This window comes from Pseudorca crassidens, chromosome 5, assembly GCF_039906515.1.
Source record: "Pseudorca crassidens isolate mPseCra1 chromosome 5, mPseCra1.hap1, whole genome shotgun sequence".
Lineage (NCBI taxonomy): Eukaryota > Metazoa > Chordata > Mammalia > Artiodactyla > Delphinidae > Pseudorca > Pseudorca crassidens.
The window spans coordinates 148852053-148879344 of NC_090300.1; the positions used below are offsets into that span (position 1 = coordinate 148852053).

General features: G+C 48.7%; 1 protein-coding gene and 1 pseudogene across 5 annotated transcripts in view; one reads left to right on the plus strand and one right to left on the minus strand.

The window, feature by feature from the left end:
* The first annotated feature begins 3255 nt into the window (after positions 1 to 3255).
* The window catches only part of COL6A2 (collagen type VI alpha 2 chain), a 37374-nt gene continuing 13337 nt past the window's right edge, over positions 3256 to 27292 (plus strand). For 4 of the 5 annotated variants that reach the window (XM_067739720.1, XM_067739721.1, XM_067739723.1 and 1 more), the window contains exons 1-7: positions 3256 to 3389; positions 24198 to 24337; positions 24491 to 25089; positions 25361 to 25381; positions 26127 to 26192; positions 26827 to 26880; positions 26963 to 27007. In XM_067739720.1, the coding sequence (XP_067595821.1) occupies positions 24199 to 24337; positions 24491 to 25089; positions 25361 to 25381; positions 26127 to 26192; positions 26827 to 26880; positions 26963 to 27007 (924 nt within the window). In that variant the 5' untranslated portion in view covers positions 3256 to 3389; position 24198. Of the gene's footprint in view, positions 3390 to 7020; positions 7117 to 24197; positions 24338 to 24490; positions 25090 to 25360; positions 25382 to 26126; positions 26193 to 26826; positions 26881 to 26962; positions 27008 to 27292 lie in introns of all 5 variants that reach the window. The other variant, XM_067739722.1, reaches the window with a different exon arrangement.
* On the minus strand, positions 6056 to 8790 carry LOC137225551 (histone-lysine N-methyltransferase KMT5B pseudogene; annotated as a pseudogene).

The window sequence follows — 27292 nt, forward strand, 5'->3', positions numbered from 1 at the left end:
GAGTGGTCTGACCGACACTTTGGCCAGAATTCTTTTATTACCCGGCCTGGTAAACGCCCCCTCCAACAGGGAGGCCATGGTGACATTGTGGGTCTCCAGGTGTCCAGTGTCCCCTCAGATTCTGTGTCCATCATCCTCAGAACGTCTTGAGAGTTCCCTACCAGAGCGTTCGGGCCACCCACGTAACTGCTGTAGGTCCTTGGGAGCGTCGGGGAGCCTCACAGTAAAAACTGGCCAAGGCGTGGCCTGGTCCTTCCTCGTGGCCGCCCGGCCACCTCTGCAGTCAGTGGCTCCGATGGGAACTTCGTGAAGTCTGGGAACAGAGTCGGGACCCCGCCCCTTCACTGGGCCCTGGCCTCGGCCTCTTCGTTCCTTCCTCCGCCATCTACCAGGGCAGCTTCAGCACTTCTATTCTGCTCACTGTGGGCCAGAACTTTCTCCAGGCCTCTGCGAGTCATCCCAGAATTGAGTGTGCCCGGTGACCTGAAGACGTGCCAGGAGCTTAAATCCCAAGTTCCGAGTAAGCGCCTCCAAGGTGAGAATTCCTGCTTTCACAGTCTTCTGTTCTGGCCTCTGGGTCAAGGACCCTCAAGTCCAACCCCAGGGCTCCTGCCCGGCGCCGGCAGGTGGGCCGGCTCTCCCGCAGCTCCTCTGACATACGACCTCCGTCCTTCTGACCCGGCCCACTGGACTCTCTCCCAGCCATTGGCCTGGCAGCCAGGAGGTGGGCTGGGGTGGCCTCCGAGGGGGGCATCTGTTGCCTTGCAGCAGGGAGGCCCCTGCAGCAACTCCCAGCACAGTGAAGTGCTGGCTCTACCGGGGAGGAGGGGGGCCCCGCAAGCTCTGAGGGCTCAGGGGTCTGCAGAGCCTCATCTCAGGGCTTCCACCCGGACGTCCCCACCCAGGTTCAGGGTCTCGGGTTTACTCGGCCGGGGCCTGGCCGCCACAGCCCAGCGACAGCCGAGCGGTCACCGCGCCTGGAGCCGGGTGCTCCCATCATTCTCAGCCGCTGCTCAGCCCTCGGTTCTTCCCCCGAAGGAGGTGGGATCTCTTTTTGGGACAAAGAGACCCTGGTGCTCACTCTGTGCCCTTAACCGTTGGCTGACTGCCTCAGTCTCCCGTTACCCCCTGCAGGGCCATCGGTGCAACTCAGCACTAGCCAGGTAGACCTCCGACCGCTTCAGACTCCTGAGTCGTCATACCTGCGGGGTGCTCCTTGTAACAGGACATTTTCCCAGGTCACCCCTGGTGGAATCTGGCAACTGGGCCTCCACCTTGTGCCAAGAACTCCCTGCCCCCCACACACCAACCGGGACGGGGTCCCCAGTGCTGGGAGAGGCAGCACCAATGCCCCCTGCACTCCTGTGTCCACTGGGGCCCTCCGAGAAGGAGGCACCAAGGCAGGCGGGATGTGACTAGGAATTTACTGGGGCAATGGCTGCAAAGGATCCAGGAGAGGAGGCTGGGGATGATGGGGGAGCCCTCGGACCAGAGGTGAGACCCCTGGGAGGACACGGGGGGGGCGCTGGGGAGGGCGAGTGGCCGCCCACAGAGCAGCTCCTAGACCGTCCCGGCCATGGTGACAGGGACACCTGGAGCCAGCTTAGCCCCTTAAAGGATTTGGGTCTTGCAGGAATGGGCCTGCGTTCATAGCCCTGGGAGCAGCCCCCATGTGAAGTGTTGCCCCAGAGAGCACAGGTGGACCCAGCAGGGCAGCATCATGCAGGGGCCTAGGCGGCAGCACTCCAGGAACAGGGAACCTGGGCTCGTGTTCCTGGCCACCACGCAGCTGCCACACTCAACACACTTGCACACAGACACACACACTGTACATCCACCCACACACTCATACACAGATACACACACTCACACAGCCACACCCCCACCTCAGTGCCCCCTGGCTCTGGCGCCCATCCACACGGGAAAGGCCCCTGGGGAGGAGACAGTGACTGGTGCTGCCAAGGGACGGGTGGGCAGTGAGTGGTGGAGTGGCACTGATATGCGTCCAGCCTGAGGGCCTCCGGGAGGGGCAGCAGGTGGAAGGCCACATGCTGGAGCCGAGGAGTAACTGGCAAGCCCTTCAGGTGGCAGAGCAGGGCCGTCCTGTCTCGAGGCTGCAGGGGCTGCATGTGCCTCCCCTTCTGCTTCAAGTCACTACTGCTGGGCTCACTGAGGACACAGAGACCCCTGGCCTCGGCCACCAGACTGTCCCAACAGGAGAGGGGAGCCAGCTGCACCAGAATCAGGGCACAGTCGGAAAGAGGTGGCCAGGAAGACCAGCAGGGCTGCACGCAGTGGGGAAGTCCTCCTGGGCACACACAGGTGACCGAGAAGCTCTGGGGTCTCTCTCCTCTTGGGCGGAGGGGCTGAGTCAGAGATGTGCAAAGCTGCTCATCGGAGGCTGGAGCCACATCTCCTGCTGCCTGGGCCCCCTTCAAGGATGGCGGTGGCACGCCCTATCCCAGAGCCCAGGGACCTCACCCCCAGTCCCGCCTGCACCCTCCCTGAAGGAGGAGCACTGGTCCTGGGGGGCTGCCGCTCCAGGGTGGGTGGGGGAGTGGCGAACCCCACCACAGCCCTGACAAGGACCCTTCTCACCCTTTCCCAGACTCGGCTCAGGTAGGGCCATCACAGTGGCCCCAGGGCCCAGCCCCAAGAGCACCTGTGGGTTCTTGCAAGGAAACCGGGGCCCAGCCAGCACTACTAGGCCCTCGCTCCCCACCCAGAGCGCCTGAGGCTCCCACTGTCCTGGCTGCCCTTGCCCCTCCCCGGCCGGCCTTTCACCCCTGAGGGGCAGGGACCCCACAACTGGACACACGTTGTGATCAGTGGGTCACATTGCTGCGTGTCCCTGCACGAGGAAGAAGACCCCAGCTCGCTGGTCCTTAGCAAGGGGGACGTGGGGAGGGGACGCCGGGCGGGAGGACCCTGCGGCCTCCCAGGGCTGCTCCCTCAAGGGGCGAGTGATTGGGGAGTCCGAGGCGCCCCAGGCCCCGGAGTAGACGCCGCTGGTCGCGGGGAAATGGGCGGGGGCGGGCAGCAGGCAGGGAGGTGGGCAGGCGTCCAGTCGGAGCAGCAGGCCGAGGGCGGGGACGGGTCCTGTCCTCGAAGGGCCGCTCTCCCGCCCCGTCCCCAGACTCCCCGCACCCCTGCCCCCTCCGGTCCCCTCCCGGCCCCTCGGGTCCCCTCTCGGCCCCGCCCCGCCTCCATGCGCGGGGCCGCAGCGTCTCCCGGTGGCCTCTGTGGGCGCGGAGCGGGGCGGGGCGGGGGCAGGGGCGGGGCCTAGCAGCGGCCCCTCCCCCTGCCCACTCGGCGCCGTCTCGCACCGACTGGACCCGGAGCCTCTGCGCTCGGGAAGAGTCCGGCGAGGGCTCCCGACGCGTGGTCAGGTAAGGCCCTGGGCAGCGCGGTCCGTCTCGGCGCCGGGACGCAGCGACTTGGCGTTCGCCGCGGGACGCGCCCGCCGCGGTGCCCCCACTTCCACCGCCGGCCTCGCTCGGCGCCCTCGGGTCCGCGCCTGGGGCGCCTCGCGCGGGGGCCCGTCCGTCTGTTCCCGCCTCTCCTGGGGCCGAGCTGGTCTCCCGGTTCCCGGCGCGGTGCTGAGGCCACGGCGCCTGCCGTCCCTGCCCGGGTCCCCCATCTGCAGCCAGACCCTTGGCCGCTCCTGGGCGGCTTGGTTCTGTCTCGGGCCCGGGGACATCTCCGGAGGTTCAGGAGCCCAGCTCACTCCCATGAGAGGACCCCCCCCCCACCAACGGAACTGAGCACAGGGTCTCCAGGGGTGCTGGCCCCCCTCCTCAGCTCGGCTGAGAGGGAGCGGATGTACCTCGTCCCCCTGGAAGGACTGGCCCCTAGAATGAACTCTGAGGGGCCAGCTTCCCGGGCACTCGGACTGCAGGGGAAGAGGGGGTCTCTGCTACCCGGAAGCAGGGGTGAGCAGGGATGGGGAGAGCACAGGCCACACCCCACTCTACCCAGGAGTCATTAGGAGCCCAGCCTGCCCCTATTCCTCTGAGGCTGGAGGGGCGCACCGGCATCCCCCCGACAAAGTCTGCTGGTCGGGCCCCACACCCACCCAGGGCTCCTCACGGGCCCAGCAGAGCCCAGGACAGGGCCCAGCACCCACTGAGGGGGTGGGGAGATCAGCCGCTGAGAGTATCAGCTGATGCTGGTAACAACAACCAAAAACGGCAGGGTGGCGCCCTGGGGTGCCTGCCATCCTGCCTGGGGGCCCCAGAGAATGGTCCCCTGAACCCAGGGAGAAAGCTGATGGCTCCTACCCCCCCAGGTCACCCAACTGTCCCCAAGGGAAAGATCTGCACTTGTAGAGGGACACCCAAAAAGGAGGGTTGAGGGACACAGATTTCCCTGGGTTTTGTTTCCAGTATAGAAGTTCTGGCTTGGAGGCCATCTTGCGTTGGAGTTTATTCCCTGTCTGCCTCACCAGGGCCAGGAGGCTGGACGGCGCTGGGGGCTCCCAGGAGGGAGGAAAGTGGTCTGCCTTCCTTCTGCCATTCCGAGGCAGGAGAGCTGGGTGGGGGAGAGGGCCTGGGCCCCCGGGGCATAGGTAACTGGAGGGGCTGGATGCAAGGGGCGCAGATGTGTCCCCTTGGCAGAACGTGGGTCTCAGTGGGCCACTGGGCCACTCTGGCCCCCGGGAAGCTGCCACCCTGGGCTGATGAAAGTGACCTGGGAGGCCTGTGAAAACCGCGGCAGGTTGGGGGCAGGTTGGGCATGTCCACAGTGGAAACAACAGGGAAGGCAACATCCAGGTGAAAGCCAAGCTCCAGCCGCTGGGTCACCTGGTCGGGTGGAGTGCAGCCCTGCACCGGGCAGGGCACATCCACGCCCAGCGGACTCTGCATCGCCAGCCAGCACAGGCAGCTCTGTTGTGCAGCAGGCCCGCCTGAGGTCCCTCAGGTGTCAGATGAGCTCCCTGGGATGGGCCGGTGCCTGGGAGAGGAGCAGGACCCAGGGGTCTTCCCGGGGCCTCAGCAGAGGGTGTGGGCCAAGCCCAGCCTCCTCTCTGGCGCTGCTTTTCATCTGTAGAACAAGGTGTCTAGGTGCACAGGGTATAGGGAGACCGTGTTTGCGGCCACGAGTGCTTTACAATGCTGGGAAACCTAGCTCTTGTGATTATTTTAAGAAAAACTCAAATAGTTTGATTCTTTTCCTTTAAACACAGCCCCGTGTTCCAGTGGGTCTCTCCTTCCTGTGGCTCCTTTCAAACATTTGTGCAAAGCCGGGGGACCCTGGTGTGGGGCACACCTGCAAAGAAGCAGGGTTCGTGGGGTGCTGCCCACTGAACAGGACCTGGGGGGCCGGTCCCCGCCCTGAAGCATGTGCTGGGATTGGGCCAAATCAGAAAGCAACACCCTGCAAAGACCAGGTGCAGATCTGCCGCGGAGATCTGAACAGGCCGGCATCCCCACGCCCCGCCAGCGGTTAGCCTCCGGGGGCCCACTGTAGACCCTGTGACGGGCAGACGGAGGGTGGGCATCCCCGCTGTGGGGGACTGCACCTTGGAGAGCAGAGTCTGGGTCAAAAGTTCTGAAAAGTGTCAAGGCTTCCAAACCTGTTGTCAGAGCCACCAGAGGAGTGGAGACGGGCCCTGGTGCTCTGGCTGTGGACAGTGTCTGGTTTTCTGTCCTGTTTGCCAGTTTCATAGATGAGGGATGGTGCCTTGGTGGTTTGCCTGCATGTCCTTGGTTTTTGTGCAGCTCGATCACTGACCATTTGCGCTGCTGTTACTTTGCTCATCTTCCCCATCTTCCTAATGGGCGCTCATTGTTTACTACTTTGTAAGAGGTGTTTTCCCCTAATTTTTCAAAATTGTCGTTAAGTACACATAACATAAAATCTACCATCTGAAGCATTTTTAAATGTATAGTTCAGTGCTATTAAGTACCTTCATATTGTGATACCATCACCACCGCCCATTTCCAGAACTCTTTTCATCTTGTAAAACTGAAACTCTGTCCCATTAAACACTAACTCCCCAATCCCCCCTCCCCCAGCCCCTGGCAACTGCCATTCTACTTTCTGTCGCTGTGATTTCTGAGATATTCAAAGTACCTCATATAAGTGAATCATACAGTAGTCGTCTTTCTGTGTGTGGTTTATTTCACTCAGTATAATGTCCTCAAGTTTCATCCATGTCATAGCATGTGTCAGAATTTCCTTCTTTTCAAGGCTGAATAATATTCCATTGTGTGGATGGACCACATTATGCTTTTCCATTCGTCCGTCAATGGACACCTGGGTTGCTTCCACATTTTAGTTATTCTGAGTAATACTGCTATGAACATTGTTGTGCAAATATCTCTTTGAGACCCAACTTTCAATTCCTTTGAGTCTCTGTATCCCCAGAAGTAGAACTGGTAGATCATATGGTAATTCTACTTTTATTCTTTGAGCGGCCACCATACTATTTTCCATACAGCTCTACATTTGCACATTCCCACCAGCAATTGCAATTTCCCCTTATCTCTCCAACATTTCTTGTTTTCTGATACTGTCCATCCTAATGAGTGTAAGGTGATAGCTCATCGTAATTTTGATTTTCATTTCCCTAATGATGAGTGACGTTGAGCATTTTTTCATGTGCTTATTGGCCATTGGTATAACTCCTTTAGGGAAATGTCTGTTCAAGCCCTTTGCCCATTTCTGAATCAGGTTGCTGGGGTTTTGGTTGTTGAGTTTCAGTTCTCTATATATTCTGGATATTAATCCCTTATCTGATCCAATTATGTAGGCTGCCCTTTGACTCTCTGGATAGTGTCTCTTTTGTATTGTTCTGCATTTATTATTAAAACCAACAGTCAATGGTAAATGACAGACTGACTGCCTGTCTTTGTTCACTTTGGACGTTAAAGACTGGAATAGGAACACAGTATCACTTTTCCACAGCAGAGGTTAGCCCTGGCCTCTGACCCCCAGCAGCAGGTAGAGTCAGACTTCATGGAAGTGACAGTCACCATCGTGGGAGACACCCTCCCTTTTCTTTGGGCTCTTCTGTAGTGGAGAGGAGCACCCAGAGTTGGGCTGAAGACATCTGAAGACACAGGGAGAAGAGCCGAAATAATCAGACCTCAGACGGTACTTACGTGCTGAGAGGTATGTATGGACATTTATAGTGCCAAAGCAGGTGCGCTGTGGGGACCATCAGGTTAAAACTTCTAAACTTTATTCCTGTCAGAGACAAGTCAGACTAAAGAGGCTACTGCTTTAGGGGCAACTAGAGAAAACTGGTGTCACCCAGATGCAAAACAGTAGCGATCACAGTGATTCCAGGACTTCAAAGCTCCACAAACATGATGTGTTTTCTTTTGCTTGTTTAGGCTTTCTTCTCTCTTTTCTCTTTATTCTTCATTCTGTCTTTCTCCAGTTTCCATTAGGCTCTACCTGCACTCGCCACTGGTACCTTCAAGCTCACTTCTTTCTCCTCTTCGTCTCTCTTGCTGCTTTGAGGAGTGGCTGTTACAACATGTCATAGTAGAGCAACATTCAGAATGCTCCTCTATCACAGTTCTGATTCTGGAAACTGGTGGTTTGGTGAATTGCGTCAGCTCATTTTGAAAAAGGCAAGCAAGTTGTAAAAAGGGGGTGGGGAGCCTTGAGGCCAGACGCTATGAACTCCCCAAGTCCACCATCCAGCCTAACAGACTGACCAGGCGTGGAACACGTGTGTGCCTGTGTGACGCCACCTCGTCCTTTGTCTTCTCGTGGGACCTGACAGCATCATCACAGAGAAGCTAACACCGTGGAAAGGTTTCTTTCAAACGTATGACGACCTTGCCTTGTTTTTATTCCTGAGTGGTATCTGCATCAGTGTTAGAACTGACTGACTGAATTCTTACTGCTGTCACCTAACACATGAAGCCTATTTAAAGGTTTACTGCTTCTCTGAGTCCATATTTTCTATTGATAACAGGAGCAGAATCAAGCAGTCCTGCTCTGGATTTAAAAGCGCCAGTTGCCGTCTCTCACAAGTGTAACGCTCACAGAACTCATTATTGCCCCCCAGAAACCCATCTCCATAATAACAAGAATTTCTTCTCCAGGTTCAGCATCTCTTAGAGCCTTCGCACTTGCTGTGTCTTGGCCAACTGACACAAACCCACACTTGGTCTGCAGTCATGGTTTGTGAGTGTAGCAGGACCAAGGCGGGCTGAGCACGGCTTTTCCTTCTGGAACACACAGCACTGAAGTCGTTTTTCTCTGGGTCCAAGTAGGATGTTCTCCTCAATTGCTGAAAGCTCAGCCACACAACCCACCAGTAATTCTGTTTTGTCATTGCGTTTCCACTCTTTTGTTGCAATTATTTTGGCTCTATTTTGTTCTAATGAGTATCTGTTACAAGGCATTATTTCAAATCCACTGTCAGTTGCAAACATTCGCAAGTAAATAAATACGTGTTCCTTGAATAAATTCTCCTGCATCATTTTCTTTTATAAATTTATTTTGTTTATTTATTTATTTATGGCTGCATTGGGTCTTTGTTGCTGCTCGTGGGCTTTCTCTAGTTGCGGTGAGCAGGGGCTACTATTTGTTGCGGTGTGCAGGCTTCTCATTGCGGTGGCTTCTCTTTTCGTGGAGCACGGACTCTAAGCACGCGGGCTTCAGTAGTTGTGGCACGTGGGCTCAGTAGCTGTGGCCCACGGGCTCTAGAGTGTAGGCTCAGTAGTTGTGGCATGTGGGCTTCAGTAGTTGTGGTGTGTGGGCTCAGTAGTTGTGGCTCACGGGCTCTAGAGCGCAGGCTCAGTAGTTGTGGTGCACGGGCTTAGTTGCTCCTCCTGCATCATTTTTGTTGTTGCAAAGTCAGACATTTGACGGCTTTCTCCAAGTGCTCGTCTTTCTTAAAATGTTCGATCACTTCCTTTAGTTCTTCTTGCCTTCCTGTAAGAGACCGAAAGCTAGTATTCATTTTGTGTGTTTGAAAACCGAAATAGGGATCAAGAACCAAACTGATTGCTAGGTCATCATTTTCAGAGTTCCTTGGTGGACATTCCAGAAGATGGTACATATCGACTGTGCCCTTCACATCCTGAATTACAATAACCTCGCCTCTTGTGCTACCCTGGGGTCCCAAAGGCAGCAGCCGGCCTGGGGACTCCTCATCCTGGGTCCCGAAGCCTCGTGTTCTGAGGCTTCGCTGCCTCCTCTGGTGCCAGGCTGCCCTCCCCTCACAGCCCCAGAGCCTCACTGCCCTCCCCAAAGATGCATCTCCGCCCCCAGTGAACCGCTCAGACCCTGCCCATGACTGGTGGAAGGACACAAAAAGGAGTGCCCTGGACCAGGCTGAATAGTGTCTTTTGATGCACAAATTTTTAAAATTTTCATGAAATCCAGTATGCCTATTTTTTTCTTTAGTTGCTTGTGCTTTTGGTGTCATATTCAAGAAAGCATTGCCAAATCCAGTATTGTGAAGAGTTTTGCCTTCTGTTTTCTTCTAGAAGTTTTATAAATTTAGGTCTTACACTTAAATCATGGATCCGTTTTGAGTTAATTTTTGTGTATGGTGTTAGGTAAGGTCCAACTTCATTCTTTAGAATGTGGATATCCATGTGGATATCCAACAAATGGCACCATTTGTTGAAAAAGTGTCTTTTCCCCCACCAACTGGTCATGACAGCCTTGTTGAAAATTGTTTGATTACATACGTGAGGGTTATTTTTGGACTCTATTCCATTTGTCTAGATGTCCCTGTATCCCAGTGCCATACTGTTTTGATTAGTGTAGCTTTGTAGTAAATTTTGAAATCAGGAAGTTTGTTCCTCACTTTGTTCTTCTCTTTTAGAATTGTTCATGCTATTCAGGGTCTCTTGAGATTCTTTGCGAATTTTAGAGTGGTTTCTTCCATTTCTGCAAAAGTCATTATTGAGATTTTGAGGGAGATTGCATTAAATCTGTGAATCACTTGGGATAGTATTGACATCTTAATATTAATTCTTCCAATCTATAAACACAGTATATCTTTCCATTTATTTATATCTTCTTTAATTTCTCTTATAAATGTTTTATATTTTTTAATGAGTCTTTCACTTCTTTGGTAAAAATAATTCCTAAGTATTTTATTCTTTTGATGCAAATGTAAATGGAATTGTTTTCTTATTTTCCTTTTTGTGTTATTCATTGTTAGTGTATAGAAATGCAACTGATTTTTGTGTGTTGACTTTGTTTCCTGCTACTTAGCTGAATTCATTTATTGTAACAGTTTCTTTTTGTGGACTCTTCAGGATTTTCTACCTATACAATCATATCATCTGTGAACAGAGATAATTTTACTTCTTCCTTTACAGTTTGAATGCCTTTTGTTTCTCTTTCTTGCCTAATTGCTCTGGCTGGGACTTCCAATACTATGTTGAATAGAAATGGTGAAAGTGGGCATCTTTGCTTTGTTCCTGACCTTAGAGGAAAAGCCTATAGTCTCTCACAATTGAGTATGATGTTAGTTGTGGGATTATTATAAATGTCTTTTATTATACTGAGGTAGTTTCCATCTATTCCTAGTTTGTTGAATTCTTTAATCATGAAAGGATATTGAATTTTATCAAAAGATTTTTCTGCATCAGTTGAGATGATCATGTGGGTTTTTCTTTCATTCTGTTAATGTGGTGTGTTACATTAATTGATTTTCATATGTTGAATCATCTTTGCATTCCAGGAATAAATCCCAGTTGGTCATGATGTTTAATCCTTTTTCTATCCTGTTGAATTCTGTTTGCTAATATTTTGTTGATGATTTTTGTATCCATGTTGATAAAGGATATTGGTCTGTAGTTTTCTTTTCTTGTAGTGTCTTTGTCTGGCTTTGGTATCAGGGTAATGCTGACTTCATAGAATGAGTTTGGGGGTATTCCCTCCTCTTCAATTTTTTTGAAAAGTTTGACAAGTATTGATGTTAGTTCAATGCTTCCTAGAATTAATGCTTCCTAGTTTAAATGCTTCCTAGAATTCACCAGTAAAGCCATCAGGTCCAGGGCTTTTCTTTGAAAGGAGATTTTCAATTACTGATTCAAACTCCTTACTAATTACAGGTCTATTCAGAATTTCTATTTCTTCATGGTTTTGTCTTTGTAGGTTTTGTGTTTCTAGGAATTTGTCCATTTCATCTAGGTTATCTAATTTGTTAGCAAACAACTGATTCTAGTACTCTCTTATAATTCTTTTTATTTCTGTAGAATCAGTACTAATTTCCCACTTCCATGTCTGATGTTAGTAATTTGAGTATTCTCTTTTTTTCTTAGTCCGTCTAGCTAAAGATTTGTCAGTGTTGTTGAACTTTTTGAAGAATTGACTTTTGGTTTCATTGATTTTTCTCTATTGTTTTTCTATTTATTTCATTTATCTCTGCTCTAGTATTTATTATTTCATTCCTTCCGCTAGCTGTTAATTTGTTCTTTTTCTAGTTCCTTAAGTTGTAAAGGTAAAGTTAGGTTGTTAATTTGAGATCTTTCTTGCTGTTTTATGTAAACATTTGTAGCTGTAAATTTTCTTCTTCATACTGCTTTCACTGTGTTTCATATGTTTGCTGTGTCTTGTTTTCATTTTTATCAGTCTCTGAGTATTTTCTAATTTCCCTTGTGATTCTTCTTTGACCTATTCTATTGGTTGTTTAAGGGTGAGTTGTTTAATTCCCACAATTTTGTGAATTTTTCAGTTTTCCTTCTGTTACTGACTTCTAAAGTCATCCCATTGTGATTAGAGAAGATACATTTTATGTTATTTTCTTTTTAAATTTATTGAGGCTTCCACTGTTGTTACACTTCTCCTCATCATTGCAAGCCTCCCCCTCTCTGGTTGAACTGACTTCAACCAGAGATTTAAAGGGCCGGCACCTTTTTTCCCCCATTCATTTTTCTCTTTTTCTCCTTTTGGGAGCCAGACATTGAAGATTATGACATTCAAAAGCAACTGCATATACAGGGGAAATTAGACAGGAACTGCACATGCCTGGGGGAAAGTGCAGGCTCAGGAAGGAAATGAGAAGACCTTACCTTTACTCCTCAGGCTGAACCTTGGCACAGAGACAGCCTACTACGACAATCAAAAACAAAAAATAAAAATGAAAACAAACAAACAATCAAGAACAGCAAACCCTAGGGAAGGACAAGAATCTGATTTCCAGAGTTACCATTTTAGATTCAAATGTCCAGTTTTTAACAGAAAATCAAAAGGCAGACAAAGGAACAGGAAAGTATGGCCCACTCAAAGGAAAAAATATAAACCAACCAAAATTGTCCCTGAAAAAGACCTGATGGTGGATCTACTAGACAAAGACTTTAACACAACCACCTTAAAGATGCTCAAGGAACTAAAGGAAGATGTGGAGAAAGTCAAGAAAATAATGTATGAACAAAATAGAAATATCAATAAATAGAAAACCTAGGTAGAATGCAAAACGATTTAATAGAGCTGAAGAATACAATGGCTTTTAGTTACTTATTAGAGGGATGCAAAGGCCAATTTGAGAAGACAGAAGAAAGTGTTAGTGATGTTGAAGATAAGACAATGGAAATTATGAGTCTGAGGAGCAGAAAGAAAAAAGATTAAAGAAAAGTGAACAGAACCTAAAGGACATGAATACTTGTTTGGGGAGTCCCAGACGGAGATGAGAGAGAAAGGGGCAGCAGAAATATGTGAAGAAACTTCCCAAATTTGATGAATGACATGAATATAAACATCCAAGACAAGTACGATGAACTTAGAGACTCACACTGATACACATTATAATCAAACTGTCAAAAGACAAAAACAAAGAGAGAATTTTGAAATCGGCAAGAGAGAAGTGACTCGTCATATCCAAGGGATTCTCAATAGGATTACCAGAAGATTTCTCGTCAGAAACTTTGGAGACCAAAGGCAGGGTGTTGATATATTCAAAATGCTAAATGGAAAAACACCTGTTGCCTGAAAATTCTATGTCCAGCCTAATTGTCCCCCAAAAGTGAAGGCAAACTTAAAACATTCCCAGATAAACAAAAGCTGAAAGAGTCCATTACTGCTAGACCTGCCCTGTAAGAAATGCTCAAGAGGGTCCTGCAGGTGAAATGAAAGGACACTAGACAGTAGCTTGAAGTCATGTGAAAATATGAAGCTCTCAGTAAAGGTAAATACATGAGCAATTATAAAGCTATTATTATTATAACAATAATTACTGTAACAATGGCATGTAACTCGCTTTTTTTCCTACATGATTTGAAAGACTAATACATTTTTTAAATTATTAATCTAATATATACCCAAGAGTGGAATTGCTGGGTCATATGGTAGTTGTACTTTTAGTTTTTTGAGAAACCTCCATATTGTTTTCCACAAAGGATGCACCAACTTATATTCCCATCAGTAGTGCATGAGGGTTCCCTTTTCTTCACATCCTCACCAACATTTGTTATTTGTGTTCTTTTTGACGATAGCCATTCTGACAGGTGTGAGGTGATATCTCATTGTGGTTTTGATTTGCAATTCCCTGATGATTAGCAATGTTGAGCATCTTTTCCTGTGCCTGTTGGCCATTTCCTCTTTGGAAAAATGTCTATTCAGTTCTTCTGCCCATTTTTGTTTTTATGATTGCTTCACAATACCGTGTTAGTTTCTGTTGCACAAAAAAGTGAATCAGCCATATGCATACACGTGTCCCCATATCCCCTCCCTCTTGAGCCTCCCTCCCATCCTCCCTATCCCACCCCTCTGGGTCATCGCAAAGCATGGAGCCCATCTCGCTGTGCTATGCTGCTGCTTCCCACCAGCCAATGATTTTACATTCGGTAATGTGTATATGCTGATGCTACTCTCACTCACCCCAGCTTCACCCTCCCACCCCATGTCCTCAAGTCCATTCTCTATACCTACTTCTTTATTCCTGACCTGCAACTATGTTCATCAGTACCTTTTTTGTTTGTTTGTTTAGATTCCATGTATCTGCATTAGCATACGGTATTTTTCTCTTTCTGACTCACTTCACTCTGTAGACAGACTCTAGGTCCATCCACCTCACTACAAATAACTCAATTTCGTTTCTTTTTATGGCTGAGTAATAGTCCATTGTATATCTGTGCCACATCTTCTTTATCCATTCGTCTGTTGATGGACATTTAGGTTGGTTCCATGTCCTGGCTATTGTAAATAGTGCTGCAATGAGCATTGTGGTGCATGTCTCTTTTTGAATTATGGTTTTCTCAGGGTATATGCCCAGTAGTGGGATTGCTGGGTCATATGGTAGTTCTATTCCTACTTTTTTAAGGAACCTCCATACTGTTTTCCATAGTGGCTGTATCAATTTACATTCGCACCAACAGTGTAGGAGGGTTCCCTTTTCACCATACCCTTTCCAGCATTTATTGTTTCTAGCTTTTTTGATAATGGCCATTCTGACTGGTGTGAGTTGATACCTCATTGTAGTTTTGATTTGCATTTTTCTAATAATTAGTGATGTTGAGCATCTTTTCATGTGCCTCTTGGCCATCTGTATGTCTTCCTTGGTGAAATCTGCCCACTTTTTAATTGGGTTGTTTGTGTTTTTGGTGTTGAGTTGTATGAGCTGTTTATATGTCTTGGATATTAACACCTTATTGGTCATATCATTTGCAAATATTTCTTCCCATTCAGTAGGTTGTCTTTTCGTTTTGTGGATGGTTTCCTTCGCTGTGCAAAAGCTTTTAAGTTTAATTAGGTTCCAGTTGTTTAATTTCGGTTTTATTTCCTTTGTTTTAGGAGAGAGAGCCAAAAGAATATTGCTGTGATTTATATCAAAGAGTGTTATGCCCATGTTTTCCTCTAGGGGTTTTATGGAATCTGGTCTTACATTTAGGTCTTTAATCCATCTTGAGTTTGTTATTGTATGTAGTGTTAGAGAATGTTCTAGTTTCACTCTTTTACATTTAGCTGTCCCGTTTTCCCAGCACCACTTATTGAAGAGACTGTCTTTTCTCCATTGTATATTCTTGCCTCCTTTGTCATAGATTAATTGACCATACATGCATGGGTTTATGCACTGGGCTCTCTGTTCTTTTCCATTGATCTATGTGTCTGTTTTTGTGCCAGTACCATACTGTTTTGATTACTGTAGCTTTGTAGTATAGTCTGAATTCAGGGTGCATGATTTGTCCAGCTCTGTTCTTAAAACTAGCATTATTGTAACTCCACATTTTGTTTTCTACATAATTTAAGGGACCAATGCATTAAAAATAACATTTGCTTGTGTTTTGGGACACAAAATATGTAAAGATGTAATTTTGTGACATCAATAACTGAAAGGGATAGGGAGGGAGCTTTTAAAGAAGCAGATTTTTTAATGTGTTGTTGAAGTTAAACTGGCATAAATTCAAATTATATTGTTATAACTTTAGAATGTTAAATGTAATCCCATGGTAACCATAAAGAAGGTACCAAAAGAATATGCACAAAAGGAAATGAGGGGGCTTCCCTGGTGGTGCAGTGGTTGAGAGTCCACCTGCCGATGCAGGGGACACGGGTTCATGCCCCCGGTCCGGGAAGATCCCACATGCTGCGGAGCGGCTAGGCCCGTGAGCCATGGCCGCTGAGCCTGCGCGTCCGGAGCCTGTGCTCCGCAGTGGGAGAGGCCACAACAGTGAGAGGCTCGTGTACCGCAAAAAAAAAAAAAAAGAAATGAGGAAGGGATGTAAATGTTTTACAACAAAAATCAGCTGCACACAAAAGGAAACAGTAATGCAGGAAATGAGGAACAAAAAAGCTATAACTACGTAGGAAACAAATAGCAAAACTACAGAAGTAAGTCTCTCCTTATCAGTAGTTACTTTAACTGTAAATGGATTAAACTGTCCAAGCAAAAGACAGAGACTGGCAGAATGGATATTAAAAAAATGAGATCCAACTATATGCTGTCTACAAAAGATTCATTTTAGGACCAAAGACACAAATAGGTTTGAAGTGAATGGATTGAAAATGTTATTCCATGCAAATAGGAACCAAAAGAGAGCAGACGTAGCTATACTAACACCAGATTAAAATGGACTTTAAATCAAAAAGAGTTACAAGAGGCAAAGAAGGACATTATATATTAATAAAAAGTTTAAAACAACAAAAATATATTACACTTGTAAACATTTACACAATAATAGGCCATCAAAATTTTAAACCTTAAGAATATGAAACCTTGATCATGCATTGGGAATATGGTTGCCTGGCTCTTGGCATGTTTCCCCTCTGCTCACGTTGTTTTGTTTTAACGAAGGTGATATGTGGGAGCCCAGTTATCATGAGTGTGGACTCGGAACCATGCTGCCTGGATTTGGATGTCAGCTATTATCTGAGCACCGAGGACAAGTTACCTGTCTCAGTCTCAGTTTCCTCATCTATGAAATGGGGATTATAATAGCACCAGTGTGCTATCCACAAGGGCTCTTGTGAGGGTTAAAAGAAAAGATGTAGCATAGTGTCTGGTGCAGAGTAATCATAAGACATTTCACTGTCATTTCATCTTTTCTGTTTCCTTCAAAGGCTTTTTGGTCCATGTTTTACACTCAGTTACTTACTTCTCCTGGACTTTATTTGGGTGTACTGTGTGAGGTGCGATTACTTTATTTCTAATCACATCGTGACCCCTTTTCCCAGCCTTCTCTCAGTGCTCTGAAAAGCAGCCGTCTCATTTCCTCAGTTCTCATGTGGTGTTATGCCACTGCTGTGTGGTCTGTTGGCCATTCCAGCACCAAAACCACTAATGCTTTATTACTGTAATTGTATTCCATTATTGCACTTGATAACACAAGTTTCATCACCCTTCATTTTTTATTTTTCTCAGCTACTCTTTTTCTTCCAGGTAAATCTTAGATTCATTTTGTCAACACATAATGGCAAAAAAAGCAAAAAGTTTTATTGGAAATTTTAATCAAAATTACATTCAATTATAGATTCAGTTAGAAATAACTGATATTCTTAAATATCGTGGCTGTCATCCAAAAACAAGGTTTGTCTCTCCACTGTGTTCCTTAGAAACTTTTTCATAAGTCCTGCACATCCGTAGATTCTTATTAAGTTTATTCCTTGGATTTAAGTTGTTTTTCTTGCTAGTGTAAATAGTTATTTTTCCATTACGTTTTCTAATTGGTTGTTGCTGATAGAAGAAAATCGGTAGATTTTTGTGTATTTTTTTCTTATAATTGCCTCATTGAATACCCCTTTCTCTCTCCCCTAAACTTTATTCAATTGCTTTTATTGGATTTTCTAGGTAGACAGTCCCATCTTTAATAAGGACAGTTCCTATCTCTTCCTTTCCAAGACTTACATTTTGTTTCTGTTTACTGTCTTATTGCATTGGCTTCGAATACAACAGTGAATAATATAATGAGATCAACACTCTTTGTCTTTTTTATTTTTTGTACTCTAATGGTCATTCTTCAAGTGCAGGAGTTTTTAATCCAGAGTCAGTTCCATAGATGGACCCCCTGAATTAATGAGGACTTTGGTTTCTGTATATGAGTAATCTGTGCATATGTGTCAGGTGAAACTGTCCAGATTCTTAAAGGAGTCTGTGACCCACAAAGATAAGGACACCTATTTAGGTTTTGTGTAAAATTTGATAGTGGCTGTTGATTTGAAATTTATATCCTTTATAATATTAATCCAACACCTAAGTTTCTTATGAGGTTTTACTTTTATAATGTTAATCCAACTCCTAAGTCTCTTATGAGGTTTTGACTTGTTTGTTTGTTTGTTTAACCACAAATGGATGTTTGGGGGCTCTTTTAGAGCAATTACACACATACCTCGTTTTAATGCACTTCACTTTATTGCACCTTGCAGATGTTTTGGTTTTTACAAATTGAAGGTTTGTGGCAACCCTGCATTGAGCAAGTTTATCAGCGCCATTTTTCCAACCACGTTTGCTCACTTTATGTCTGTCACATTTGGATAATTCTTGCAATATTTCAGACTTTTTCATTATTATCTTGTTATGGTGATCTATGATCAGCAGTCTTTGATGTTACTACTACAACTCACTAAAGCCTCAGATAATGGCTAGCATTTTTTCTAGCAATAAGGTATTTTTAATTAAGTTATGTACATTGTTTTTTAAGACGTAACACTATTGCACACAATAGACTACAGTATAGTGTAAACATAACTTTTACATGCACTGGAAAACCAAAACAATTCCTTCAGCTTCCTTTATTGCAATGTTTGCTCTATCATGGTGGTCTGGAACCAAATCCACAGTATCTCTGAGGTACGCCTATACATGATTTTCTTTCTTATATTAATGTGACTTACATTAATATGTTTCCTAATGTTGCATCATTGTATTTTTAACTAACTTCATCTTAGTACTGGTTTAGTTATCCTTAACACGCTACTATATTTTATTTTCTAATATCAGTTAGGATTTTTCCAACTGTATTCAAAAGTGATACCTATCTATAGAGTTCCTTTTAGGGATATCTTTTATCAAGTTTTGGTCTTAGGTTTTGCCAAGTTAACAAATGAATTGAAAAGCTTATCTTTTTATGTTCTGAAATAAGTTAAATAGAGTAGTGTTTGTTCTTGAAAATGCAAAAGAACTCACCCAAAAGCTGTTTGGGCCAGAGTCTTTGGAAACGTGTTTCCTTCCAGTGTTTCCATTCCTTCCAAGTCAGAGTCCAGCCAGTTCCTCACCTCCTCTCTAGAGGTGAGACCACTTTCCCAGAAAACGGTCTTTCACGTTTACTAGCTCAAAGCTGCACTTGGTATGCTCTTAAAAACAAACAACAATAAAAACTCTCCTCATCTATTATTATTTTACTCCTTAAATTTGTATATTTCTATATGTGTGTTTACATCATTTTTATTCTTGCTTAGACTTGCTAAAATTTTTTCTATTTTATTGGCCTTTTTGAAGAACCAGCTCTTAGATGTATTTATTATTCTACTGTAGGTTTTTTTTCAACCAATTGTTTTTGGGTTTTTTTTACCACTTTCTCTCTCTTGCTTTCCTGAGATTTATCTCTTTAAGTATTTTTTGTCCCTATTCTTTAACCACATGCCTAATTTGTTACACTAATTTCTTATTTTATAACATAAAGCATCTGAGGCTAGGTATTTTCCCCCGATTATAGCTTTGGCCTTCTCATATTTGTTTTTAAGTGTACATCGTCATTGTCACTAATTCCTATGTACTTTTTGCGAGAGTTTTTCAATTTCAAGTGCTTTGTTTTGGGGTTTTTTCCCCTATGTCGTCTTAGTGACAAATTTTGCATTGTAGCTCAAAGAATTTTATCTGTAAAATTTCCATTTTTTTAATAAATTAAAGCTTTCTTTGTGGCTTACTCTAGGATTGAATTCTGTAAAATTTTTAAAAGAGTGTGTGTTCCCTACTTGTAGGTTTTGAAAACATAGGTATATATGTAATATGTGGGTGTGTTTTATGCACATTATCCAAATCCTTTATGTTTAGAAAATACATAATCCTTGCTTGTTACTATCAAAGTTTTATAAAACATAACATTCAGATCCTCTGTTTTTTTTAATATGATCTGTCAATAACGTAAAAAGATGAGTTAAAGTCTACTTGGTTGCAGTCTGTCAGTTTTTTCTTTGATTTTTCACCGATTGTGCTTTAAGTAATATTGTGTTATGAAATTAGGTACATAAAGATTTATAACTGGACTGCAGCAGCTTTTATCTTTTCCTGGGCCCCATCCCTCATCCTCTGTCTTCAATTCTAGTGTCTCAACAACACTGCCCCGTCTTTCTCTCCGTTTGCATCCATCCCTCCCCACTCCATTTTCTTTACACCATCTGTGACTTTCTACATAAAGTGTGACTCATAAACCTCATTGCAATGGGTTTCATTTTTTGACCCAATTTAGGAAAGTTTGTCTTTACAGGAGAATTTAAGCCATACACCTTTATTGTCACACTGATCTATGTGAAATTTCTGGCTTTTAATTTTATGCTTCAGTTCTTTTCCCTTCATTTTCTATATTTTACTGTACATCTCAAGTTTCTTTGCTTTTCATTTATCTTTATTCATTTCTCGATTGTTTGCAGAAATTCCTTGCAGAATATTTTTAGGAATGGTGTGTGGGTGGCATAGACGTGAACCCATTTACATCTGAGATGTTTATCCTTTTTTTATTTTTAATGGAAGTATAGTTGATTTATGACGTGCTAATCTCTGCTGTATGGCAAAGCGACTCAGCTATACACATATATCCATTCTTTTTTATATTCTCTTCCATTATGGTTTATCCCAGGATATTGAATAGAGTTCCCTGTGTTATACAGTAGGACCTTGTTGTTTATCCACTCTATACATAATAGTTTGCATCTTCTAACCCCAAACTTCCAATCTATCCCTCCCCCACCCCCCATCCCCCTTGGCAACCACTAGTCTGTTCTCTATGTCTGCGAGTCTGTTTCTGTTTCGTAATAAGTTCATTTGTGTCATATTTTAAGATTCGGTATGTAAGTGATATCATATGGTATTTGTCTTTCTCTGTCTGACTTAACTTCACTTGGTGTGATAATCTCTAGTTGCATCCATGTTGCTTCAAATGGCATTATTTTGTGGGTTTTTATGGCTAATATTCCACTGTATAAATATACCACATCTTCCTTATCCATTCATCTGTCAGTGGACATTCAGGTTGCTTCCATGTCTTGGCTATTGTGAATAGTGCTGCTGTGAACATAGGGGTGCATGTATCTTTTTGAATTAGAGTTTTGTCTGGATATATGCCCAGGAGTGGGATTGCTGGACCATATGGTAGCTCTCTTTTTAGTGTTCTGAGATGTGTATCCTTATACGTGAAAGATAAGTTGGCTGGGGAGACATCCTTGGGTCATTTTATTTTCCTGTCAAAATTCTGAATTATTGTCTCATCTTCTGTTGACAACGTTGTGGAGAAAAAGTTTTATGCCTCTATTAGTGGTCTATTGCTGTGTAATAAAGTACCCAAAACTTAGTGATTTAAAACAATAAACGTTTACTATCTTGTAATGTATTCAGGCCAGGAATCAGGAGAGGCTTCGCTGGGTGGTTCTCGCTCAGGGTCCCTCATGAGGTGCAGTCAGGATGTGGGCCACAGCCTCGGTCATCTGAGTCTTGGCTGAGGTGGAGGGTCTGCCTCCACGATGGCTCACTCACCACTGTCGGCTGTGGGCTTCATCACCTCCCCCACGAGCTTCTGCAAAGGCTGCTTGAGCGCCTTCACGCCACAGCAGCCGGCTTCCCCCAGAGCGAGCAAGTGGAGAGGGGCCCAGGCAGACGGCACCTGCCTCTTACGACCCAGTCGTGCAAGTCACACAGCATCACTTCCACGTTATTCTGTTGGTCATACTGGCCAGAGACCATTCAGGGGGTGAGAGGACTCTGGATGGGCAAGAGTAACTGGGGGCCACCTTGGAGGCTGCCTGCCACAGGCCAAAGTGATTTTTCCCTTTGGGTGTTTTCTGTATTTTGTTGTTGCTGTTGTGTTTTTCCCCTGGGTAGATATTTTTAGAATTTTTCATTACATTTGAGAGTACGATTTTCCACCAGTACACTTTATTATGTGGGCTTCTTTTAATATATTATGTGTGTTTTGTGTGTGGTGTATGATGTGTGAGTGTGTGTGATGTGTGTGTGTGACGTGTGTGTGGTGTGCTGTGTGTGTGCTCTGTGTGTGTGGTGTGTGATGCATGTGTGGTGTGCTGTGTGTGATGTCTGTGTGTGTGGTGATGTCTGTGTGTGTGATGTCTGTGTGTGACATGTGTGGTGTGCTGTGTGTGTGATGTCTGTGTGTGACATGTGTGGTGTGCTGTGTGTGTGATGTCTGTGTGTATGGTGATGTCTGTGTGTGGTGTGTGCTGTGTGATGTGTGTGTGGCATGTGACGTGTGTGTGGTACACCGTGTGTGTGTGGTGTGGTGTATGTGATGTGTGTGTGACATCCGCATGTGGTATGCTGTGTGTGTCTGTGTGATGTGGTGTGTGGTGTTTGTGATGTGCCTGTGTGATGTCTGTGTGTGTGCTGTGTGTGTGATGTGTGTGTGTGGCGTGTGACGTGTGTGTGGTGTGTGGTGTTTGTGATGTGCGTGTGTGATGTCTGTGTGTGTGTGCTGTGTGTGTGTGATGTCTGTGTGATGTCTGTGTGTGGCATGTGACGTGTGCTGTGATGTGTGTGTGTGTGGTGTTTGTGATGTGTATGTGATGTCTGTGTGTGTGTGTGTGTGGTGTTTGTGATGTGTGTGTGATGCCTGTGTGTGTACTGTGTGTGTGTGTGATGTCTGTGTGTGGCATGTGACGTGTGTGTGGTGTGCTGTGTGTGTGATGTCTGTGTGTGGCGTGTGACGTGTGTGTGGTGTGCTGTGATGTGTGTGTGGTGTTTGTGATGTGTGTGTGTGATGTCTGTGTGTGTGGTGTGCTGTGATGTGTGTGTGGTGTTTGTGATGTGTGTGTGTGATGCCTGTGTGTGCTGTGTATGTGTGATGTCTGTGTGTGGCATGTGACGTGTGTGGTATGCTGTGATGTGTGTATGTGATGTCTGTGTGTGTGATGTGTGTGTGATGTGTGTGTGTGGCGTGTGACATGTGTGCATATGGAGAACAGTGCCAAGCTGGGCAAGCCTCCCCTCCGTTCTGTCCCCTCTCATCTGTAGCAGACAGGACATGGTGGGCCTTACGGTGCCCTCTCTGCGGTCTCTCCTCCATGGAGCAGCGGGGTGAGGGGTAGTGGAGGACAAAGCCGGGCCCGCATCTCAGTGGTCAGCCCTGACTGGCCCTCTGACTAAGGTCCCACGGTGGCCGTCGCCGGTGGCTGATGGCTCTGGACCCTTGGCTCTGGCTGGTGCAGCCCGACTCCCTCTTGGCCTCTGGGTGCTTCTGAGCCCCTGGCCTGCCCCTCACCCCACCTTCTTAGTCCTCACCTCAATTGAGCGTTGCCCCCAGACCTCCCTAAACCAGACTCCTCTCGGCCAGGAGCTTCCTTCCTCTGGCCATTCCCTCAGTCTGGGCATATCCATCACCTCCTGCAGGAAGCCCTCCTGGATTTCCTGATACTCCCACGGGGCTTGCTTTAATCTCAGCAACTGTCGCCACCCTCGGGGTCATGACCGTTACCTGTAGCCTCACAGCCTCTTGAGCTAACCATGACCCCATGCGGAGGGAGGCAGGACCACGTCCTGTGCACCCCTAACTACGCCAGGAATAACCCCTCTCACCTTAAACCCAAGTGCAAATTCACCTCCTCTCAAAAATGAGAGGTTTCCACAGCGTTGAGGGGCATCACCACGAAAACAGCACCAAAGCGCCCCTGACGCCTCTGCTTCCCTCCAGAGCCCTCCAGGTGCCTCCTCTCGCACCCAGCCATGCGGGGGCCCAGGCCGCCAGCAGAGCCCAAGTCCCCAGCAGGGCTGCATCTTCACCAGGTTCACCCTCTGTTCCAGGGGCGTCAAGTGAACCAGTTTGCAGGGTCCCCACTGGAACAGCAGGGTGACAAGCCCCTTCCTCGCCTTCCCACGAAGTGTTCCCCTTCCCCTCACACCGTGTCCCCAGAGCCCAGCCAGCCCACCCCGCCGCACCTCGAGGTCCTCTCACTGCATTTGTCCGGCAGAGGGTGCGCTCGGCTGCAGAGGCCACAGCATCAGGACCACCTCAGGCCCCGCAGAGACATTCCAGGGCGCAGTGACCTCTCTGGAGAAGGGTCCCCTGCACCCTGTGCAAATGTCCCACGTCCCTCAACAAAGCAGGACCCGGAGGCCACTGCCTGCCAGCCCTCCAGGCCTGTTCTTGTCAGCGCCCACGTTCCACTCCCCAGGCCGTCCCCTCCCCCCAGTCAGCATGGCGTCCAGTACCAAGGCGCACCCCGGCCCAGCCTGGGCCTTTCTCCCCTCCCCGGGTGCCCCTCCTCCCAGTCGCCCCCAGCGACCCCTCTGCCCTGCCCACCGCAGGACCCCCCTCTGTCCTCACTGATGCCAGTCACTGGCTTTTCAGTTCCCAGGACGCACCTGTCTGCCCAGCGCACCCAGGGTCTGCAGGGCAGGGAGGAGTGGCGAGCGTCCCACCCGGAGCGGAGCCCAAAGCTTGCCGTCTCTGCTCCCAGTCAATGCTTGTGGCCCATCCAGGGCAGGGGGATAGGAGCCCCCTGAGCCCAGCTGCTGGCCGGCCGCGTGTGTGCCGCCCCCACCGTCTGGGGAGTAGGGCTCGGACCGTGCTGTGCGCGCGGGGCACCGTCTGCAGCGCCGCCCTCCCTTGCTGCAGGATGTCGGGGCGCACGCGCGCTGCCAAGATGCTCCCAGGCCCCTGCTCCGCCCTCCTGCTCTGGGGCCTCCTGGGGGCCGTCCACGCTCAGCAGCAGGAGGTCATCAGCCCCAGCACCTCCGAGAGGAACAGCTGCCCAGGTACCACCGGGGTGGGTGCGGCGAGGCCGGGCGAGGCCTGGGCGGGGCCGGGGGGCGGGGGCGGGGCGGGCTGCGGGGAGGCGGGGCGGGCTGAGCCCGGCCCCAGCCCGCGCAAGGGCCCCCGGCGCCGCGGTGACTCGTGTGCGTCCCCAGAGAAGGCCGACTGCCCGATCCACGTGTACTTCGTGCTGGACACGTCGGAGAGCATCACCATGCAGTCCCCCACCGACAGCCTGCTCTACCACATGCAGCAGTTCGTGCTGCAGTTCATCAGCCAGCTGCAGGACGAGCTCTACCTGGACCAGGTGGCCCTGAGCTGGCGCTACGGCGGCCTGCACTTCTCCGACCTGGTGGAGGTGTTCAGCCCGCCCGGCAGCGACCGGGCCTCCTTCACCAAGAGCCTGCAGGGCATCAGCTCCTTCCGCCGCGGCACCTTCACCGACTGCATGCTGGCTAACATGACCCAGGAGGTCCGGCGGCACGTGGGCAAGGGGGTGGTCAACTTCGCGGTGATCATCACCGACGGCCACGTCACGGGCAGCCCGTGCGGGGGCATCAAGCTGCAGGCGGAGCGGGCCCGCGAGGAGGGCATCCGGCTCTTCGCGGTGCCGCCCAACCTGAAGCTGAACGAGCAGGGCCTGCGGGACATCGCCAACACGCCGCACGAGCTCTACCGGAACAACTACGCCACCATGCGGCCCGACTCCACCGAGATCGACGAGGACACCATCAACCGCATCATCAAGGTCATGGTGAGTCGCTGGGCCGGGGCGGCTACGCCCACCCGCCAGCAGCAGGGACGTAGCGTGGGGCCCAGAGCCTTGGGATCCGCTCACCCGCGTGGCAGGGGGCAGTCCACCGCTCCGGGCCTCAGTTTACCCCCTCTGAGTGAGGTGGCTGAAGAGGGTGGGCCCCGGGCAGGGTCCTGTCTATTCCGGTGTTCTGCGTCCCTGCCCAGACTCGGAGCTGACCATGTCTCCAGCTCCCCGCTAACCAGGGTTTCTCTCTGGGTCTTTTCCGCAGAAACATGAAGCCTACGGAGAGGTGAGAGCGTTTCCATCCCTGCCGGCCCTGCCGGGAGCTGCCTGGGGCCTCTGACCCAGCAGAGACGATCACCCGCGCCCCACTCCCTGGGGCTCCCGAGGTCTAGGACAATGAGGGGGGCCCGGCCAGGGAGCAAGACCCCTCAGCTCCACGTGGGGCCTGAGACTCGAGTCTGGACAAAGGGATCCTGGCCAAAACCAGGCTGTTTAAACGCAGGAGGTCAGCGTTAGGGTCTACACAGCCGAAAGATGAGGGTCGAGGTTGAGGGTTGCCCTCTGGGCTGACGGGCTCCATCCACCCGAGGGAGGCCAAGAGAAGGCAGGTGGCCAGCTGTGTGCCCAGCACAGGACCTGCAGCACAGGACCTGAAGCCTGAGCTTCCCCAGCACCAGCTCACAGCCCAGGATACTACAAGCGCACCCTTTCCTGGAGCAGCTGCTCAATACCACAGCGATTTAATATGCAAGCACAGGGGGGACTGGCCAGCAGCGATTTAATACTTTCTACTGTTGGTCATTGCTTAATGCAGCCTTGATTTCCAAAACTTGACTAGAGCACTGGTGTGGACCCCTGAACCCGCCCCTGGTGGGCACAGGGGCCTCCTGGGTACCTCCCAGGTCTGTTCCATCATGCAGCCCCCAGCTCAGCGTGGCCCAGTGTCCAGTGGGCCACAGGCTGCACCCCCTTCCTCCCTCCTGGGACTTGCGGTGCTAGCCTCACGCGCTGCCCCTTGCTTCCTGTTTCAGTGCTACAAGGTGAGCTGTCTGGAGATCCCCGGGCCCCCCGGCCCCAAGGGCTACCGCGGACAGAAGGTAAGATGCCCAGACGACCTGAGGGGTCTGTTTCCCAGGAAAGCCCCCGACCTGTCTTGAACTCCAGATTTAGGGCCACTGCACCTCGGATGGACTCACCACTTCTCACCCTGGCAGAACTAAAATTCAGTTTTTATCAGCTGCCTTTTATATGGCATTTTGAGAAAAGGAGGAATACTTTTTAATTAAGATTTGCCCATAAAAGACTCCTGTAAAGTAAACAAGCATGCTCAAGTACACAAGGAAACATGGACCCCGTCGCTCTTGGTAATATGGCGCTAACTCACACAGGGCGCCCAGGCCTGCCATTTGGTACATGCGTAGGTTTTAAGGTTAGGTTGGCCCTGCATTTTCGTGACAACAGAGGTGTAGCAGGTGAAATCCTTCCACAATTACTGCCAGGGAATCAGAAACACCAGTGATTCACGTCAAACAGTGTAAAGGCAGGAGAGGGAAAGAGACCTCTGAGGACATGAGACAGAGCGTTTGAAACACCGTTACAGGGAAAGTTATTACCAAGTGGCTTCTTTCTAAATTCGGGAGAGGGGTGTCTGCTCGTCTGCCAGGCCGCTGGCCAGATGCATCTGCTGCCTCCCCACCTTGATTTATTCCTTTTTCTTTCATCTGCTTTCAGGGCGCCAAGGGCAACATGGGTGAGCCCGGAGAGCCTGGACAGAAGGGGCGACAGGTGAGTACCCTCCACACCCCGTCCCGGCAGCCCCCGCTCCCCACGGCTGAGGTTACATCCACGGCCCTTTGCTCTTCCACAGGGAGATCCAGGCATCGAAGGCCCCATTGGATTCCCAGGACCCAAGGCAAGTTGCTGCGGACCCTGCCCAGGGGGCGGGACACGTGGGGACAAGCCAAGGGCTCCCTGGCTCCAGGCGGGGCCGGCCGCTGGGGTCAGGATGTGCCTGGCGTGGCCCACCGCTCCCACCCCTGCCCCAAGGAAGGGAGGCGCTTCTGCATTTCCAGCGACGTCCCTGGTGGCGCCTCTGCACCCGAGCCTGACGACCACCACCCCACCCCCATCCCCCCACCTCCCCGTCCCTCCTTCCTCCCCCAGGCCTGCTGGGTCCCAGCACACACACACTGGTAAC